Raw genomic sequence first — 19,788 nt, forward strand, 5'->3', positions numbered from 1 at the left:
CCGCCCCGGCCCCAGGCAGCATTTTGGGTCCTCACACATCAACCGTGCCACGACCCAGGGGCTTTCTCACTTTCGCAAAGGGCCCTGATACCAAATTCACCTCGTTTAGCCCCGAGCACCGCTCCAGGCCGGCCGGCACCCCACCAAGCCCCAGCGCAGCCTTGCCGGCTGAGGGGGCTTTGGCTGCCACCAAGCCACACGAGGCTGGGAGAGGCTTGCTCCCGGGGCACTCCGCCACCACCGCGGGGAGATGGTAGAGCTCTGAGGGGGGTAAGGACCGCCTGACAGGGGCCTGCTGCCTGCATCACCTGCTCTGCACTGCGGGAGGCTGCGGCAGTGGTGCCAGCAGGGCCATGCACTGCTGCGCCCGTGCACCATTGCACCCTTCTACCATGTGCACCCGTGCACTCGTACAGCATTGCACCTTTCTACCATGTGCCCCCGTGCACCACTGCACCCTTCTACCATGTGCCCCCGTACAGCATTGCACCCTTCTACCATGTGCACCCGTGCACTCGTACAGCATTGCACCTTTCTACCATGTGCACCCGTGCACCATTGCACCCTTCTACCATGTGCCCCCGTGCACTCGTACAGCATTGCACCCTTCTACCATGTGCCCCCGTGCACTCGTACAGCATTGCACCCTTCTACCATGTGCCCCCGTGCACCACTGCACCCTTCTACCATGTGCCCCCGTGCACCCCGGCAGCGCGCGCCCTGCAGTCGCGCGCGGCCGCTCGCAGCGGAGGCTCCGTCCGCCTCGCCCCGCTCCCTCCAGCTTGACCTCCCCAACATGGCGCCGGGAGAAAGTCGCCTCAGCCGCCCTCACGGGCGCTGTCGCAATAAGCGCCGCACACCTTTGCCGCGCTTTACGAGATAGCCGTAAAGGGGGGAGGCGGGTGCCGGTGGGGCTGGCCGCCATGGACCGGAGGAAGAAGCCGCTGGACGTGGCTGCCTCCTCGGTGCGTGAGTGAGCCGGGACGGAGGGAGGGAGACCGGGAGGCCTCCTGCCCCTCCCTTCCCCCCGCTCCTAGGCGGCGCGGTGGTGTGGAGCGGCCAGGCGGGCCCCACTGGCGGGCGGGCCCCGGGGCTCGTCTGCCGGCGTCGTTCCCAGGGAGAGATGGGCGACCCGGGGGGGGGGGGGGGGGTAACTGCCGCTTCTTAGCCCGGGCCCGCTGAGGTGCGCGGTCCTGCACGCCAATACTGCTTCAAAAAGCTCCGCTTTGCGCTGTGACGCCGTGTGCGGCGAGGTCTAAAATCGCTTCTTGCTCTTTTGAGGTGCCCGAGGGGTTGGGGGAAGGTGTGTTTAGCCCCTTCTTTCTGACCGCCTGGCAGCTTATCCGAGTGTGCTGGGGCTGAATTTGCTGCCATCCTTCATGGGGTGATAAAAGTTTTGTGTTAGGGCGTGAGAGGGAAATGGGAGTGTGTTTCCTGGTTTGCCCTAAAAAACAGGAGGGCCGTGTCATGGGAATTTAACCGCTGAACCTTGAGGCATGGCGAAGCGATGTTCCCCTGCTCTTCCGTGCTTAGCTGATGAGGGATTACCACCAAACGCTTCATGCATTCTTCCAAATAAACTGTTAACGCAAACTATTGGGTGTTGTATATGTAACATTCAATGTTGAATTTTTGGGTGATCGCTTATAAGCGTTCAGAGGAAAAACCCTAGTTTTGCATCATTGTTACAGGTACCCAAAAAAGGAAAAAGCTATAGTCCTTGGGACAAATATTAATACCAAAGTTTCCCGCTTTCTTGGTCTAATATATGTCCATGCAATTTGGCTTCTATAGGGCTTGCAGGAAAAGTGACACAATGACCTCTTCCATACTAAATTTTTGAATGTAAGACAGTACCTCTGCTGAGTGAAGTTTCTTAGTAACAGATGAGATGGGGATTGTCATAGACCAGAATGCCGCATCCTTTTTTTTTTTTATGTTAAATGCTGTGGGAAAATATATATATTTTATGGACACAAACTTTTATCGATTGTTCTTTTTCTGAGACCGAATTTTATTCATTACCTAATTGTTAGAGGTTTCCTTTTGAAATTAAGCAACGTAGTTATTTCATTAGTCCTTCTCTATTTGTTTGCCTTTAAGAGGCTGGTAAAATCTGTGCGGGATTATGTCTGTCCTATTCCCATCCATCCCAGGTAGTAAAGGATCAAGGATAACTTTGATTTTTCTTTTTTTTTTCAATCCCTAATAATAAATTGCTTTCTGTGTCTTTTATGTATTGATTTCTGTAAACTTAAGAAGGATGTTCCTTTTGAGATCACTGCTTACAAGTTCCTCATGAGAAATGCAATGAAATACTCTTATAATTGTAAATGCCAGATTATTTTACCAGAAATATGCTTATTGTTTTACAATAGTAACTGATGTATGTGCACATAATGTGTCTTGGTTATTTATTCATTTATTTTGCTGCTCATGTAGTTGGTAGACCTCAAAGCAGAACTCTTCCGAAAGCAAGAAGAATTCAAGAAAGAAAAGCTATTGAAAGATGCTGGCATCTCTACAAAGCCCAAAACCTCTAATAAGGTAGAAATATTTTTCCATCATTGTTTTTTTTTTCATTCTTTCTCCTTAAATTAAGAAAGATTCAAATCATTAAAAAAAGTTTCCAGTACTGTGGTTTTTTCAAATGTAAAATCTTAATGATGAGGAGGCCCTTTAAATTTCTGTCAGCTCATTTCCAGATGACATTCTAGTGCACAGCTGAAAACTCATCTCATGCTCATGCCCATCTAAAACATCTCTTAATCTCTAGTCCCTGGGGAGCCACAGCTTTTGTAACTAAAGGGAAAGATGTTTCTTTTTCAGTATGCTCGAAGATTTTGTACTTTTCCTTGGAGGATAAGAGGCTCTTCCAGAATCACTGAACTTCCTTGATAAAAATTCTGCTATCCGTTCCTCTGTATTGTGGTGAATGATGATGAATAAATAATTATCTCTCACATGTTAATCTTTATTGCATTTTGTCTTCTATTCATTCTGTAGCTCTCAGTAGAAGAATATAGTATCACTGCCATATTTGAAGAACATGCAGCTATTTACACTGTTACAATGTAAATAGCCAAATTGGTTGTATGTTAGACCGGAAACAAAGAGTAATAGAGAATAGAAACGATTCATAGCTAGCTTCATTATTACTTTAGTAATGGGAACGATAAATGTTAGTAACTTTTTTTTACTTTAACAACTTCTCCAGCATGGATTTTCCTCATTTCTGAGTGCTTTCTTGCTTCTCAGCCTGTCCTTAACTGTCATATTGTAATGCAATGTATGCAATTTTAGCACATCCTTGTTGCATTCTACAGTGCAGTAGGAACAGTTTCAAACCAAACATGCTTAAGATGTTATTTACCAGTCTTTCATGATTTATTTGCAAAGTTTGCAATACGCAGTTGAAATCTTTATCATTATTATTTTTATTTATTTTTATTTGTTGTTACTGTAAAATTTTATCCTGCAGAAACCAAGCATCTGGAACAAACAAAATGCAGGAGTTGCAAATCGATCTGAGAAGGATGTTGAGCAGAAGACTGAAGAGGACCAAACATTAGATAAATCAAGGTAATTCTTAGGCTGTGTAAGAAATGAAGACTTTGCAGAATGTTTTTTAACATTTGGAAAAGCACGTAAAATGAGTTATGAATGTATTGGGCCAGCAGTTCTCACTAGGTTGACAGGTAAGATCTGCAACAATTCTGTGATCTTTACCAGTAATGTGCAAAACTGCATCCCCAGTCTCATACTTTTGGTCTCTTACTTTTAACTTTGGAGTAAAATAGCCACCCTTACATTACCATGACTATCTAAATATGTCAGATAACTGATTTTTTTTTAAAGTCATCTTTGGAAGTAAAAGCTGGGGCAGAGTTAGCCACCTCAGAATGCAAAGGGTTTCCTGAACTTGATAGAAAATGGCTGACTTCCCCCCCCAGGGTAAATAAGATTTGGCTCAGCCTCTAACTGGCTTGGTTGTACAACAAAATATACATTGAAAATGTAAATTATAACCTATTTGCTGATTGTTTGTAAGCAGTTCATACTTCTACCATGCCAGAAGCTAGCTAAAGTTTTCTTCCTCAGTTTCTAAGAACAAGCATAACTCCGTGTTATATCTTTCATATTTTTTTCAGTTACATAGAGGTAGAATATTTGTGACTTCATGTTCCTGCCTACTTGACAAATTGCACTGAAGATGAAGTCTGTAACTTCATTAAAACTATTTTCAGTATCGGCTCTGGAACTGGTTATCTATGTGTCTTCAGAAATATCAGTTAATGTTCAAAATCATAGCTCAGCTTCTGTTAAACATTTCAAGCACTACTGGTACTTTCCTATTGCATTTATCCAATGATAAATTGGTCATTTTGAACTGTGTTTGGAATTGGTGAGATTACAATTTTTATTTATTTATTTTTCGCCCCCTCTCTCTTAGGAAGAAACTAGAAGAGAAAGCAAAGCTCTATGAAAAAATGACAAAAGGCGATTTTCCAGGTGAACGAAACTAGTCTAAAATGTTTTTGTGTGTTTTTTTTTTTTAATAAATTTGCTTCTGAGGTTCATTCTAAAAATTAGCCTTCCTGACCATCTAGTAGTTGACAGCTGCTACACTATGAAGTTATTGTTTGTCTTCTTACAGGAAGGAAGATTTTTTTTTTTTTGCAGGTATTATACGAAGTGATTGGCATGTGTTATTTTGCTATGGAAGGGAGCAAAAATAAAAGTACTAGAAAACAAAAAGCATTACTTTCTGAAAACCAGCCTGCTCTAGTAAAGCACCATGGGCTTGTTCCATTCAGTCAGCCACTAAGTGGGTGAAATATATCCTGTTTTTTCAGTACAGAACCTTAGAAAAAACAAAATCAATTTGTCCTTCATCATATAGTCTCTCGATTTGATTGCTGGTTTTCTGTGCTTCCTTGTAATTCTTGGACCTTTATGAAGAGAAGAGGAGCAGGAGGGGAGTCTGGCTGGCCCATGTGTAAATGCAGCTAATAGAGTTAAAGTCTAACTTGTCCATTTCTTCTTTCACAAATTCAGTCCCTTGCATGAAATAATTATTAAAATACAAGTCAGATCTCTTTTTGCAATTAATTTCTAGTGTTTTCTTTACTAGTGTCTATCTTTGTCATATATGACCCCACCACTTTTCCCTCTTTTTCTAAAAAGAGCTCTAGTGACTGCTTAGTTGCTGTCAACATACCAAATATTAAGCATCAAATGAGTATTTTAACTATTAAGTAACAAGCCATATACTTCTGAAATAGTTAAGAAGCAGGGAGTATTGTAGCACAAAGACTGCAACCTTTTTTGTATTGTACACAAATGATTAATTGCTTTAAAAAAACCTCTGAAACTTGTATTGAAAAATAGAGGTTATCACTGTGGAGCCTGCTTATAGTTCCAAGTTTGTTTGGAACAAAATGAGATTAAAGTATTCTCCAATAGTATGGTCAAGGGCTTTGTTGGCAGCTGAAGAGCTGATTGTGGCTATCTGATATTGATTTTATGTTCAGTTCTGTTCTTTCATGCCTGTTCTCTAAGAACTGATTTTCTGCTGTAGATGAAGAAACTGAGGATTTGTACCTTGTGGATTTTACTCAGAAGATCATAGACAGACAGCGAGAAGTACAGGAACTGTATCAGAGTGAAGCTGCTAGAAAGACTTTTGAAAAAGAGATAGATGATGAAGAAACACAACCTGAAATGGAAATACCACCGCCTCAGGATCCAGATGAAGAATGGTTGGTACTACTGAGTGTGCTGAGCTGTCCCAGCTAATCTGTTTCTGGACAATTGCAGGAGAAATAATTTTATTCCCCCAAATACGTGGAGTGAGATGGGGGGATGCTAATACTACATGTTAGGAAGAGGTGGCAAGGTTCTTTTATTTCATATATCTTTAAAAGACATTCCTTTGTGTTACTTTCCTTTCCATGTAGGTAATGCTGCAATAGAACTTACGCACAGGATTTTTAGAAATATCAACCAGGGAAATGTACCATAAGTGAGAACCATTGGAATATTCTCTCTTTATTTTCTTGCAGAGTTTATGGGAGGTCTGAACTCAGCATCAATATGGTTTTACATGCTTTAGTGTCTTGCCTTGAAATATACTTTAGCAAAACATGGGGGGGGGGGGGGGGGTTATTGCATGTGACTTCCAAAATGAGCAGTCATTTTTGTTGTATGACCTCCTTTTGAAAGAGACAAATTTTCCAACTGGAGAAAGAACACGATTTTTCCAGATTTTCTTCCACAATTTAACTGCAGCATTGCAAATACCCTGTGAGAATTTTCTGTGACGTTCCAGGTAGCTACTGTTTTTTTTTATCCTCTAAGAAGCAATTATGCAACCAGTCTGGACTAAACATCTTCCTTGCCAATTTGTGAAAAATGCTTATGTACCAGGCATCTTACTTCTGGTAACCAGTTTAAAACAGCACTAGCCAGTATGAAAAACAGCACTCAGGTTCTCTAATATATTAGGCCGGGATAAGATTTGCAGTTAATTTTTCAGAATAAGTTGTGAGAGTGAATCCAGGTACCAGAAAATTGTTAGATTGGAAAGGCAGATGTACCTGTTACTAGTATCTAATTGAAATCCAGGATGAAACTGTGAAGCAGTCATCCGTAGTTTAGAAATTTAAACGAATATATTTTACCATTCATATGGTGCTTTTCAGTCACTGCCTACATCTCACTTCAGTGACATGTAAATTGTAAAACTACTGTATGAGAAGCCCTGTGGGATTAAATCTTTTTTAAAAAAATATTAATATATTGCCAAGCTCAGCGAGGTTTTATCCTAATGAGGATATTTGGGTGCTAACATAATTGTTGCTAATTATTCTGCAGCCATATTTATATCTTTTGTATAGAGATTGCAGAGGATTTTTTTTGTGTGTCTGTGTTAAATTATAATAAACCATGGGTACTGATATTAAGCTCTGAGTATCCTGGAAAATTATGTAAAAGACCTAACTTACTAAAAGTGCAGATCTTTAAAAGTTTGTATTTTGGGAGCTAGATTGCCAGTCATACTTTTTCCCCCATGATATGAATTCTTTAAAATGGGCCAATTGAGGCAGCTTGATGCTAAAGAACTCTCTAGCATTATTGGACAATAAGTACAGCTCTTTATCTGCTCTTTGACAACTGTAAATTAAGTGTTCAGTACTCTAAAGAGTTGCATAAGGAGCACAGTATGTGCTTCAAAGGAACATTTTGCTGAAATTTTCGTCCGCCTTTGTTATGCCAGTTGAATGAACACTATCAGCCTATTCTAAATGAGCTTTAGACTAGTAATTGAAATACATTGTAGCAATTTAATATTTGCAAGACATCAATGCTGCATCATTATTTTCACCATGGGAAGCAAGGATTAGGCACAGTTTTATTATGTCACGTAGTTTTGATACCAAAACTTTTAAACATTTTTTACACAGTCTTACTACGAAAGCAAACAGTTGGCTGGAAGTGAGATTGAATGCAATAAACTGTGTGATAAATCTGTCATATGCCCTATTCGAAATGCATCGTTTTAACCTGAGTCTGTAATTGAAAGGTAGAAGAAACTGTCACACATGAAGAGACTGAGATACAATGAATACTCTTCGGAAAGTGTCACTGCTTTTATCTTCTGGTTAAGTGTTCTGTAAATTTGCAAGTGTAAGTTTTCTGTGAAATTTCCTTTCTTTCGTTACAGGGTTGATTATGTGGATTCATTAGGCCGATCTAGACGTTGTATGAAGAAGGATTTGCCAAGTCTACTTAAAATGGATCAGGAACTTCAAGGGAAAAGGTGTGGTCTCTTCAACAGACGTGCATATTCCTTGCTTTATTTAGCATACATATGTCTAATGGGAGGGAAGAGAGGCTATGCTGTATTATCCCACCCTCCATCCAGAACTGTTGAAGCTGTTGCTTTCTCTAGTTTTAGTTTAGACCATCTCCTGCTGGTTACGACAGTATACCTTAAAAATAAAAGGAGTAGCTTTGGTCAAATTGTGTGTGACAGTGGTTTTATCAAAACTCTATTACAGAGTCATATAGTATTTCAGGGCTTCTATTTTATTTCACCTTGGCAGCTGACCATTTGAAATACGTAGCTGATATATCGGTTTTAAATTGCAACAGATTGAAGGCCTTGGACGTCAAATAAAATCCCAAATTAAATTTTTAATAAACTACTGGAAGCACACTTTTTGATGAAAATGCTGACTAAATCTAAAACCTTACTTGCAGAGTGTAGCTTGTACAGAGAAATTTTGATACCTGACAGACTGCCAAGTCAGTCTATCTGATGCATCTTTTGAAACTGTAGGAAAAAAAAAATGTAGAGAAATTGTGTCATATTGTACCTTTCAGAAAAACACCAGAAGAATGATTCCTGGTTCTGAATAAACGGGTTATAGACTTTTAACAAATCCAAATTCATTATGACATTCAAAGTGAATTTATTAGATTTCAATTTGTTTTTGTAATTACAGCTCTTCTGTAAAATTACTGTAGTAGCACTGGGAATTGTTTTCATGAAATACTCTAAAGGCACCTTGACTGAGCCCTTACTGTTGCCACAATGAAAATTCTTTCACACTGAAAATCCATTAGTATGTTCTCTGTATTTTAAAAGTAAGATAGAGAATACAGGTGTTTTGAAACTGCAGTGTCTGCATGGATATGGATGACTGTGTGCCAGCAAAACCTGCTTTAGCTAGACTGTAAGAGAAGAGAATGCTGCTGCTTCCCTTGTGAAAACAAAACTGTTTCTGATATTGGGTATTAATATTTGGGCTAGACTTCTAGGGTAAACTAATAGCTAGATTTTTGTTTTTTCCAAATCCTTTCATTTTCGTATATTAAATTTCAAATGTTTCTCTATACAGTTGCTAGCTTCCCAACAGATGCTGATAAAAGTGAACACTTATCTCCTGTTCTGTTTTGATAATGATTTCATAAAGCCTCTGAAAAGGATACAGTTTTGTTTTTAAAGAGTCTTTTAACAACATATTTTACTAGTACCATGTTTTGGAGGTAGTATTGTGTTTCTGTCTTTGCTTTGAACCATGCTCATCAGTGCTGCATCACCAACTAGTGCTAGAACAGTCTGTGTTTTTGTAAACACTGCAGTAGTGGATTAGACTCAATTGTACTTTCGTTGTTTGATACCATAGAACCTGTAAGTTCTGCTCTGTAATCCTTAATTTTTTTTTCTTTTTTTTGAATTAGACAAATTCCTGATGGGAACACTCTGTTATCTGAAGACATGAGAAGAGAACTTCAGAGGCAGCAGTGGGAAAGGGAGGAAGAAGAAGCTCTCAGGAAACCCATGGGACCCATACATTATGAAGACATTAGAGACAATGGTATATTTTCATATTTTGTGTCACTTCTCTTCACAAAGATTTTAGAGGAAGCAAGGGAAAGTTGCTTCCTGTGCCTGTATGACAAACTTTAGGTACGTGTTAAGCCACATTTGTAATAACCTTTTAAATTACCAGTACATTATTCTAGGAGGATTCTTTTCCTCAGGTTGTATTTTTCTTCAAATATATTTTTCAATTTTCATTCCTTCATCCTGCCTTCTCCTTCTGGATGCTTCATTTCATGCATCGGCTAAAACTAGCCTGTATGGTGTATGTTTTTGGGAGTAATTCAGTGCGTGAAAGCAGGGTGCATGATGTTGCTGTGGATTGTAAACTGAGTGTAACACGTTTATTGACTTTCTTTTCAGAGGCCAGACAGCTTGGTGTTGGTTACTTTGCCTTTTCTCGTGACAAAGAACTTAGACATAAACAAAGAGCAACACTGGATATGCTAAGAGAGCAGGTATGAGTGTAAAAAGCAAATTGACATACAAAGGCATCGAGTTGCAGTTGTCACTGTCTTTAGCTTGTTGTGTAAGTATTATGCGCAGTGATTCCTGCAGCTGACTCCAAAAAGTGGGACCTCTTTTCCCCTGTTGATGCCTGATAATGATTGCTTTTAGTTCTCTATTGAAGGAAGATACGCAATTGATTATAACAACACAGGAGGGTTAATTCATGTTTTTCTTTACTGTTAAGACACTTGATCAGAGAACTAAACGTGAACAGATAAAAGAAAAAAGGAAGGCAGCTCTAGAAGCCAGACTGTCTAAACTTCGAGCACGGAAGGCTAAGAAGTTAAAGGAAGATGGATTAGAGGAAGAGGGAGACCAGCTGGAGAGTGGAGGTACGATTTGTTGCCTTCTTTAAGTAAAATATTTGCTATCTCAGCTTATGCCTGAGCAGGTGGTTGCACTTTACTTGATTTAGATTTGGACACTTAATATATTGGAATGATATATTCTATATATGCAATTAGTATGATCATTAAAATAGTAGTTCTTATAACTGGGTGTAGGTATAAAATTATGCCAGAAATAGCTTAATAATGCAGGAAGAAATATGTGATATGTCACATGTGGATTATAGTTCTTTTTTTAATTCATGCCTGACAGCAGGAATTATGCAGGTTAATTACGCAGATAGAAGTTAGAGCTGCTGACATTTTACTGTTTTTTTTCCTAAAGATGAGCTGAGATTAAAAAAAAATAGTAATAAATTAATTTGTATATCATCTGATATACTCTCTTACAGTTGTAGAGCAATCTAAGTTGGGCATTTGTAAAACTTAAAATTTGTAAAAAACTTAAATCCTTAAATTAAGGACAAGATTCTGTGCTTAGATTGTTGTGTACACCCACTGGAGGAAGAAGTTTGCTATTAATGCTATAACTTGGCATACTTATGCAAAAAGACTCTATTTTGTGATGTGACTTTTTCTTGTGAATGCTTTAAAAGATGTAGTGTATATACAAATGGACATATTCCAGAGCTTGCTTATATCATACTGTACAAAGATAATATTCTTCAAGTGTAAGAGTCCATGGCTAGATGAAATTATGCTGTCTTTACTGCAGAGATAACTTGAGCATAGATAACTCAATTTAACATAGGTATGGCCCATCCTATCCTTTTTATACCTGTTCCTTTCTAGGCCTGCTAACTCACGTACATTGCTACTTCCCTGAAGTCTTGTCAACACATACAAATGCTTCACTTGAATGTTACCTTAAAATTAATGCTGGAGGGAAGTTTTGATAAGAGCTTTTCTGAGCTTTACCTGTAGAAGGCATACAGCCAGACATTTAGGATTCAGGATGATGAATTTGAGTTCTAATCCCATCTCTGTGCATTTTCCCTCATGACACTACCAGTCACTTGTATTGCCTGTCTCCTGCTCTAAAATGTAGTTCATGTTTAGTTGTGTCAGAATTTTAAGCAAGTGGTTAAATGTGAAGTGTTTTGGAAATGAAGAATGGTAGTGTGCCGCTGCTAACTGTTCCTGTTGTTCGGAACAATAAGAATGCAAATTGTTTTCTCCAAGATTATTGAAGTGGAGCTGCATGCTAATGTTCTTGTTTTTACCTAATTTTCTAGCTTCAATATAGCACTCAGCGCATTCTTTTTTGGGGTTATTAGGCAATAGATTTTTAGCATTCTCTTTGGTACCACTAGAAAGCTAATGAACTGTCTCTTGGTAGATTTGTTTCTTGATTATCTGACTTATCCATTATCTCTTCTGAAATAATATGCAGAAATTAAAAAAAACAAACAAACAAACTGCGTTTTATTATTAGAATGAAATTAGATAACTACTGTAAGCTTTCTAAATGCAAATAACCATTACTTGCTTATACCTCTTATGAAGCTCAAATAGGAGATTTTGTGTTAGTAACAGAAACTATTCTCTTGCTTTTTAAAGCAGAAGTTAAAAATGTTACTGGCTCAGTACAAACCGAACTGGAAGCTCCAAGAGTTACTGCAGCAAGTAGGAAGGTAGAGGTCATCATCCAGGAAAGAAGAGATACAAAGCCTGGCGTGCCTTATGTCCGAGAGTGGGATAGAGGCAAAGGTAAGGAAATGTAGATTCAGAAACATTGCTTAGAAATTGTGTGTACACAGCTGTCTTCTTCCCTCTTTGATGACAAAGTATGATAAGACTGAAAAGTAATGAAACACTTTCTCCTTTTAAATTGATGACTATCTAGTGCCAAGTGCAGTGATTGACAATGCATGCCATAGTGCCAGTAGCTGCCATTGTGTCCCCTAATTTTATCTTCTATGAGTTATTACATTTCTGGATGATCCAGAGAGCTTGACAGAATGACAAATTTCATAGTTCATGAAATTTACTATCTTTCAGTCTGATCTGTTCTTGATATATTACTGTAGTTTGTGCTACTTGATGGCAGAATGAAGCACAATGAAACAGGTACAGGATGATAATAAAAAGTGATGCAAGCAGTGACCACTTCAGTGCCAGTGTAATGTATGGTCAGTGTATCTAGGAGGTTTCATGGAATAAATGAATTACAGGGAAGAACTTGGAGGAGAAGCAAAGAGATGGTTGGTATATAGAGAAGGGAGATTGTTGCATGATTATTAGAAGGGTTACGCATATCATGAAATTAGATGCATGCAAGAGAACTGAAGAAGAGAAAGTATTGCTGGGTCTTGTTGCAAATATTTTTTAAATTGAAAAACTCAGTAAGGTGAGGAGCCATATTATTGTTGTTTACCTCATAGCTGAAATGTAGTATGTCTAAATGGGTTAGCAGTGAAATATATGGTTACACCCATTTTTACCAAATTACCAGATACATGGGAAAGCTGATGGTGGAATTACTTTCGTCTATATCAAAGAAAATCACTCTTTAAATCAGAAGGCTTAGTACTACTTTGCCTCAGCACTGCTACAGTGAATAAGAATTACATAACTTGACTGTTCATTTTAAAGAAAGTGATTGTCCAGAAATGTTCTTCGAAGAAAATGGGTTTTTTTTGTCATTAGTGGAGTTGAGCCTCTAGTTTTCTCAGACTCCATTTCTTACCTGCTTGCACAAGTATCCGTGTTGCTATCCCACTTGGAAGCGTCTTCCTTGTCACAGCATCAAGTGATTGGTCTCTTCCAGATGCTTTCAAACTCATTAACTCACTTTCACCATTAATCTAAGCTCATACACATTTTTCCTGTAGTCCGATGCCTGACTTCTAGATAAAAGCAAGCAAGAATGAGGTAAAGCGCATAAATCCACCTTCTGTGGACTCCTATAAAAGCTGCATTCTTCTGTAGAATACTGATGTATTTCCAGATGCTTCTTACTTTTCACAGCCTTGTCTTTGTGTTCAGTTAATGAATACTGTTTGAGTGGGAGGAAGGAAGTGATTCCATTAAAAAACAAAACTTTAAGTTTGTCTCTGTTAAGCCTTTATCCTGCCTGACCCTTTTTCGTACCCCTGCAGAATCCTAGTGTCTGACTGGGACATGCAGGCAGTACCATACTACACAACAAAAATTATCATCCGGAAATAGAGGGTAACTTACTCTAAAATGTGAAGTAAAATAACTATAGTTCAGGCTACCTAAATTTAACATAAGCATCTAGATTATTATGAGAAGGGATAAACAGAACTCTACAGTCCCTTAGATTACTTCCTCTTTTCTATTTAATATTTTTACCAGAGCAATGGAAGATGTCCTTTCCCTTGTTGGGGTTCTGTTTTGCTACATCAGATGAATATGTAGCCCTCCTATATCACAAGTTTCTACTTCAGTTCTTACAGAAGTCTTGGAAGAATTGGATAGTGAAAATATTCTTACTCCTTTTAGAAAGTAGATTTTGGGGACATCTTTGAAAGTATGGTGATTTTGAGTTGTCATCCCATTGCAGTACTTCAGAACGATATTTATCGTGCCATAGTAACTAGAATATCTACGAATTCTGCGGAAATAAAGAAGATACTGTTTTTTTCCGTACGCCCACTAACAGCATAACCCATTGTGATACTGAGACAATCTTATACTCTCCATCTTCTAATAACTAAGCTCTTAGTGCTTTGATTGGTGTGTACTTTGATTCACCCCTAACTAATTAGCAGTTTTTCATAACAAGTGACCAGGTTGTTAAAAGGATCTTAATGTGACTAAGATGGGTTATTTAGAGGATGATGGTTATCTTTAATGCTCAGTGGTTTAGTTTCTGTATAGAGAAAATGGACTATCGGCTTAGCTAACAGTTAGCACTAGATGGGAAAGTAACTTCAAATGGCTTTAAGCAGATACATCTTCCCTGATTGCTAATTCTCTCGTGACCTCCTTTCTGACTGATCTTCAGATGCTGAAGTCTATGTTCAAACTACCATTTCCTTATTTCTGACAGAACTGATTTTTGGACAATGGTTAAAGAAACAAGAAGAACTCAGAGATGAGCGAGATCCAGAATTTGCACCACCTTCTGATTACTTTATGGGACAAAAGAAAGCTGATAATTACAGCCAGAATTTGAACAGTCCTGAAGCCTCCCCTGAAAAAACAGAACAGGAGACAGGACAAGACCAACAGTTGCCATCACAGCAGGCCAATGACAGCAGCGCTGAAGATGTGCCACCATCAGCACAGGCTTGCAGCAGTGATGCTCAAGATGTGTCGGCCTCAGTAGAGGCCTGTGGCAGTGACGCTCAAGATGGGCCACTGTCAGAGGAGTCTGACAGCTGCAGCGCTGAAGATGCGCTGCAGTTGGCACAGGCTTACAGCTGCGACGCTCAAGACATGCCGCTGTCAATGCAGGATTACGGCTACGGCGCTCCGGATGTGCTGCCATCAATGCAGGCTTATGGCTACGGCACTCACGAGGTGCCAATGCATGCCTACGGCTATGGCGCTCAGGGCATGCTGCCGCCGATGCATGCCTACTGCTATGGCGCTCAGGGCATGCTGCCACCGATGCAGCCTTATGGCTACGGCGCTCAAGATGTGCTGCCGCCCATGCAGGCGTACGGCTGCGACACTCAAGATGTACCACCTTCAGCGCAGGCCTCCACCAGTGGCACTCAAAATCAGGAACCACTTTACCAAAGTTTAGATGATATGCTGTCATATTACAGACAAGTGACTTGAATTGAACAAAAGTACAAGCAAGAATCGTAATTTAAAGGACTGATATAGAATTATGTTCTAAGCACTGCTATTATTTTCCCGCATCTGGGAAAAATAAGTTTCTGTAAGTAGATCTGTAATAAATCTTCTGCAGACCTAAGCTATTTTACATCACAGCTATACATTTGCCCCCTCAGTCTTTTTACTAAACTTTTTTGGTTTTGTGTCAGCCTGTATTTAATTTAGCACACACTTCATTTTTATTCTTTGTCATTTATGCCTGAACTTTGGGGTTTATTAGTAGCTTTCTCTCAAAAATATGAACTCTTATTTTACTTTGTCACTCTTCCCCCCAGCTCTCCCTCATTAGCTAGCCCCAGCTAGCTTCTGGTTTGGAGGCACTGCAAGTTCAGTGGTATCTGTAGAAGTACTGTTGAAATTTCAGGCCTTCTGCTGCTGAATACAAAGAGGTTTTAAGAAATTTATTACATACTTGATCTACTGACTTTATGGACAGGAAATGCAAAACATCATCTAGTGAACAGTTGTAGCATGTAGTTCACATGGTCACAGTGCCTTCTGCATTCCTAAGATCTGTATATAACTTGTAATTCTGTGAAGCAGTTCAGAGTTGCAGAGGCACTGCAGAAATCAATAAATAATGATTGTTAGACCAAGACACTTTACTAAAATGGAAGCCTTGACACCTGAAATTACCATCTTACTTGTTTAGAAAATGCTCTCGTAATTCTCAAAGTGCATTTTTGTTGTATCACTTGTATATTTTCAGCTTTATTTAATTGTTTTTTCCAAAAACTGTGACATTGCAATGATAATATATATAAAGTAGGCTGACATTTGCTGAACAAACTTCTATTTCAGTATCTTAAATCAGTTAAATCGTAGGAGTATGTATTTACCATTTAGGAGATGAAGGTTCTGATTTCTGAAGGCAATTTAGATAACCCATTTCTATTTTAAAAGCTCATAAAAAGATAAACACTAGAAAAGTGGGCTGGAATGGACAATTTCATAATTATGTGTAAGGTGAAATGATGATGATACTGTCAAAGTAGTGAACATTTGAACCAAATAGTGAGTTGGCCAGGGTGACAGACAATGTGCTGCTTTTGTGTGCTTCAGTGGGATCTCAGGCTGCTCTGCAAAGCCTGATGTATAGTGGTGTCTCTACCACAGGGAAACCACATACGGCTAAACTGACCTGTTCAAGGTCACTGAACAAACTTAGCAGCACACAGAACACGTTCACTATCCCCAGACTGTTTGAACCTTGTCTAGTAAACGCACTTCTGTCTTCCCTCATTCCTACCTTGCTGGCTTTTGCACAGGGATTTGTAGGGCAGCAAGAACACCAGTGATACCATTTTAAAGAAACAACATACTCCCTTCAGTCTTGATCATTTACCAAATTGCTGAGAGACAGGAGCTTTATGATAACTTTGTGTTTATATGTCTCTAGTCAGACCTAGAATCTGAGGATAGTATGGCACAGTTAAAGGCCACATCCATCTGAAGTGCACAGAAAGTTTAGCACCAGTGCATTGCTTTTACTGCTGCTGGCACTGGCCTGAATTCAGCCGTTGAACGTGGAGTTAGGGTTTGTGTTTCTTCCCCTCCTTGAATATCTTCAGTGTGGATAAAGAGCTCGAAAATAAGCAACTGTTGTATGCTAATGACTAAAAGGAAGCGGATGATGTTACAAATCCATGTGTTTCTACCAAATGTGACAGCATCAATTCACAATTTTTTTTCCATTGAACAGGTACAATCTCAGATTAGTCAATGTCCATGAGGTGGCAGTCTAATCTCATGAATTTGCTAGAAGAAATTCTGCTGGTAGATACCTATTTGCTACTATTTACTTCATAGTAACGGTGAAGTAGCCTCCACATCTGGTCCAAGGAGGAATTTTTCAAATGCTGTGTCACTCCATGTTCAATGTAGAGTTTAAAATTGTTGTTTTGCTACAGCAGCTTTGTTCCAGAAAGGTAAGAGGTGGTCAGAAGGCAGTGTCAAAATTGAGTAGCTAGAAACAAAACAGTTTTCCTGCACTGCCCCCAGTTGTTCAACTTGTAGGTAGAAGCTGAGGTTAAATGTTGTAATGTAAATAAGAAGTGCTTGGCTGCCTCAGAGCAAGCAAGGCAAAACCGAGGTGCTAAATTTAAGAGTTATTTGCAAAGACCCTGCAGCTTCCTTAGGGTATCAAACCAGTCTAAGTTTACCAAGCAACCCACTACCAAATTCTGTTGCTGTGTGTGGCCTTCCCGTCCCATGGCTAAGACTATAAAAGGTTCCGGAGACAGATGCTCTCACGCTTGAGCTCGCTGAGAAGTGTGATCAGCTGGGTATGGCTGGAACATGTCTAACATGCTGACAGAAATGACTTCATGGTGGCTGTCGTTTTTGAACTATTTAATTAGGGCAGCCTGGTTGTTACAGCATTAGCCCAGGAAATAAAGGACCCAATTCAGATTCCTGCTGTCAGTCTGGGAAAGCTATGATCCAGTGATGTACCTTTTGTGGCTATGAGTGAATGGTAAGTTTGGACTCACTGAAAAAACAGCTTTGCTCTATGTTGGAACAAACATCCTGGAATAAACATCCAAGATTTCGCTTGTAACAAGCAGTTTCAATGTGTGAAGCAGGAGAGAATTGGTTTCCAGATTAGAAACGCTGTTGATAAACTCTTTTAAAGCAAGTAATGCTGTTTAGTAGTAGTTTATGAAATCTATTGAAAAAATAATCCCTTTTGATCAGAGATGCTTAACTAACCTATATTGAAATTTCATAGCAAGAAAGAATTTATTACTGTAGTTTCTTGGCTCCTACAGGTAGATAAGATCAGAGTGAATGAGTGTTTCTGCTGTTTGAAAGAAATTGAAAAAAAAAGATGAAAAAATCTTTTAAAAAATTTTTTTGTCTCTTCTGACATTTGGGTATTGTTTTGTATCTTTGAAAGGTCATAACTTAGAAACCGCTATACTGCCCTTGGGAGATGGGGATCCAGTTGTTATCGTTTCAGTTTGGAGAAAAGGGAAACTAAGATGGAGATTGAGCCACTAAGGGTCACACAGGGATCGCTAGTCGAGGCTCAGCTAGACCCAGGAGCTCTATGCTCAGACTGCTGCTGTACCTCCATCATATTGAGTCCCTCTTCTAAGTTTTTTGTTTGTGCAAGTCAGCCATAGGAGGAAGGATCAACTGGAGCATAAAAGCATGAGAACCTCCCTAGTGTGTTTTGCAGCTCAGTTTCCGCGTGTGGGTGTAGAGTGCTCTGTGCCACAGAGCTGAGAAAGGGCAGCTCTGGGCCCTTGTCACACGCGGCCATTTGGGTTTGGGGATGTCAAACACAGAGACGACAGCCTGTTCCTGCTAATAACGGTGAAAGCACAGCGGCTACCTGGTTTAGCTGTTCACGAGCTCTTTTTATTCAGGAGTAGGCTGCATGTTACGCTCTGGAATGTGAAACATTTTAAACGTTCAAGGTAAGAAAACCCAATGGTATTTTTCAGGGAAAAGGAGCTCTCTAATCTGCTGAGGATTCCCATTTTTCAGTGTTTTATTTTCATCTCACTTACAGAGGTATAAAATAACCCTGTTGTTCTTTAACAACCTATTATATTGTATGTAGTGTTCTCTGCAAGTCTACTATGGAATAAATAGAAGAACTGGAGCAAAGACGCATACTAGATGAATATACAGCTACATTTAAGAAACAAAACCTAGTAATATATATACATCTTATGTATAGGCTGTGAAGAGGCTGGGTTATTTAAGAAGGCAAGACAAAGAGCAAAGATATATTTAGAAGTGCTGAAAAGATTTTTCTCAGTACAGTTTAACTGTATATCTATCACAATTTGCTCAAAATAGCTGCCTTGTTCAATTAGGATGGAAAGCCCAGCCTTAAAGGATCTCAGAATTAAGAGTCTGGGTCCCTTTAAATTGGAAATTTAGATCTCCAGCTCCTTTGGAAATCTCAGTCCAAATGTTTGCTATTCAATTATAAAGGGTTATAGTGCAGAGAAAGGTATCTGCAGTCGGTGTGAATGGAGATGAGAAAGCAGCAAAGTGCCTTGGGTTTTTTGGACTTTGAAGACAGAATAAATAGAAGCAAGCACTGGGAAAAGTCTAAGGTTTTAAGTCACTGAGTGCACAGTCCTGTTAGACACATGCATAATTGTGGGATTGCACATCAGAATTAACTGCATTGGAATAGATGTGAAGGACTTAAGGGATGTTTGGGGTTGTGTTACTTCACCATTCCATAGTCATTCTCAGTCTAGAATCTGAGTATATTACAATTATTTGTGAATTAAGCTTCAGAATATTATTCTGAAGTAAGATAATACCATTATGCCCATTTTGCAGAAAGAAGAAAATTGAAATGCAGAATGTCTTCTGTCACACAGCAAGTCTGTGGCAGAGCAAAAGTTCAGCCCAGTTCTCCAGCCTTGCTAGTTTCTTATGCTAGAGTAATTCCCTGCTGAAGACCTCGCGTGCATCAGTAAGTGGAAGCCATTCAGAGTGAGGTATGATTTCTTTGGAGCTGAACTAACTCCAAAAAGTAGGCAAAATATTTTGAAACATTAGAGCTTGACTTGAATTCATTATGGCAATCTTATTCTTTGAGAGATTTCTCTATAAACAATATTTGCATCTGTTTTGCTATTTTAATCGTCTTTGGGGTTTTGTTTTTTCTGTGCCCTTCAGACTGGGTAACGTACGTGTGTGTGTGTGTGTGTGTGTGTGTGTATGTATGTATGTGTATATATATATATGTAT

General features: G+C 39.3%; 1 protein-coding gene across 2 annotated transcripts; it reads left to right on the top strand.

Moving 5' to 3' along the window:
* Positions 1–846: 846 nt before the first annotated feature.
* On the top strand, positions 847–15,164 carry CCDC174 (coiled-coil domain containing 174). 2 transcript variants are annotated; one of them, XM_064519006.1, is made up of 11 exons: positions 847–965; positions 2,443–2,547; positions 3,482–3,582; positions 4,454–4,512; positions 5,582–5,762; positions 7,727–7,822; positions 9,250–9,386; positions 9,755–9,849; positions 10,086–10,233; positions 11,809–11,958; positions 14,267–15,164. In XM_064519006.1, exons 1-11 carry the CDS (start codon positions 924–926, stop codon positions 15,001–15,003), a joined length of 1,851 nt encoding a protein of 616 aa, XP_064375076.1. In that variant the 5' UTR covers positions 847–923; the 3' UTR covers positions 15,004–15,164. The 2 variants fall into 2 exon arrangements, with proteins under 2 accessions (XP_064375076.1, XP_025948931.2); XM_026093146.2 differs by having other exon boundaries at positions 11,812–11,958.
* Positions 15,165–19,788: the final 4,624 nt, after the last annotated feature.

The sequence above is a fragment of the Dromaius novaehollandiae genome, chromosome 12, assembly GCF_036370855.1.
Source record: "Dromaius novaehollandiae isolate bDroNov1 chromosome 12, bDroNov1.hap1, whole genome shotgun sequence".
Classification (NCBI taxonomy): domain Eukaryota; kingdom Metazoa; phylum Chordata; class Aves; order Casuariiformes; family Dromaiidae; genus Dromaius; species Dromaius novaehollandiae.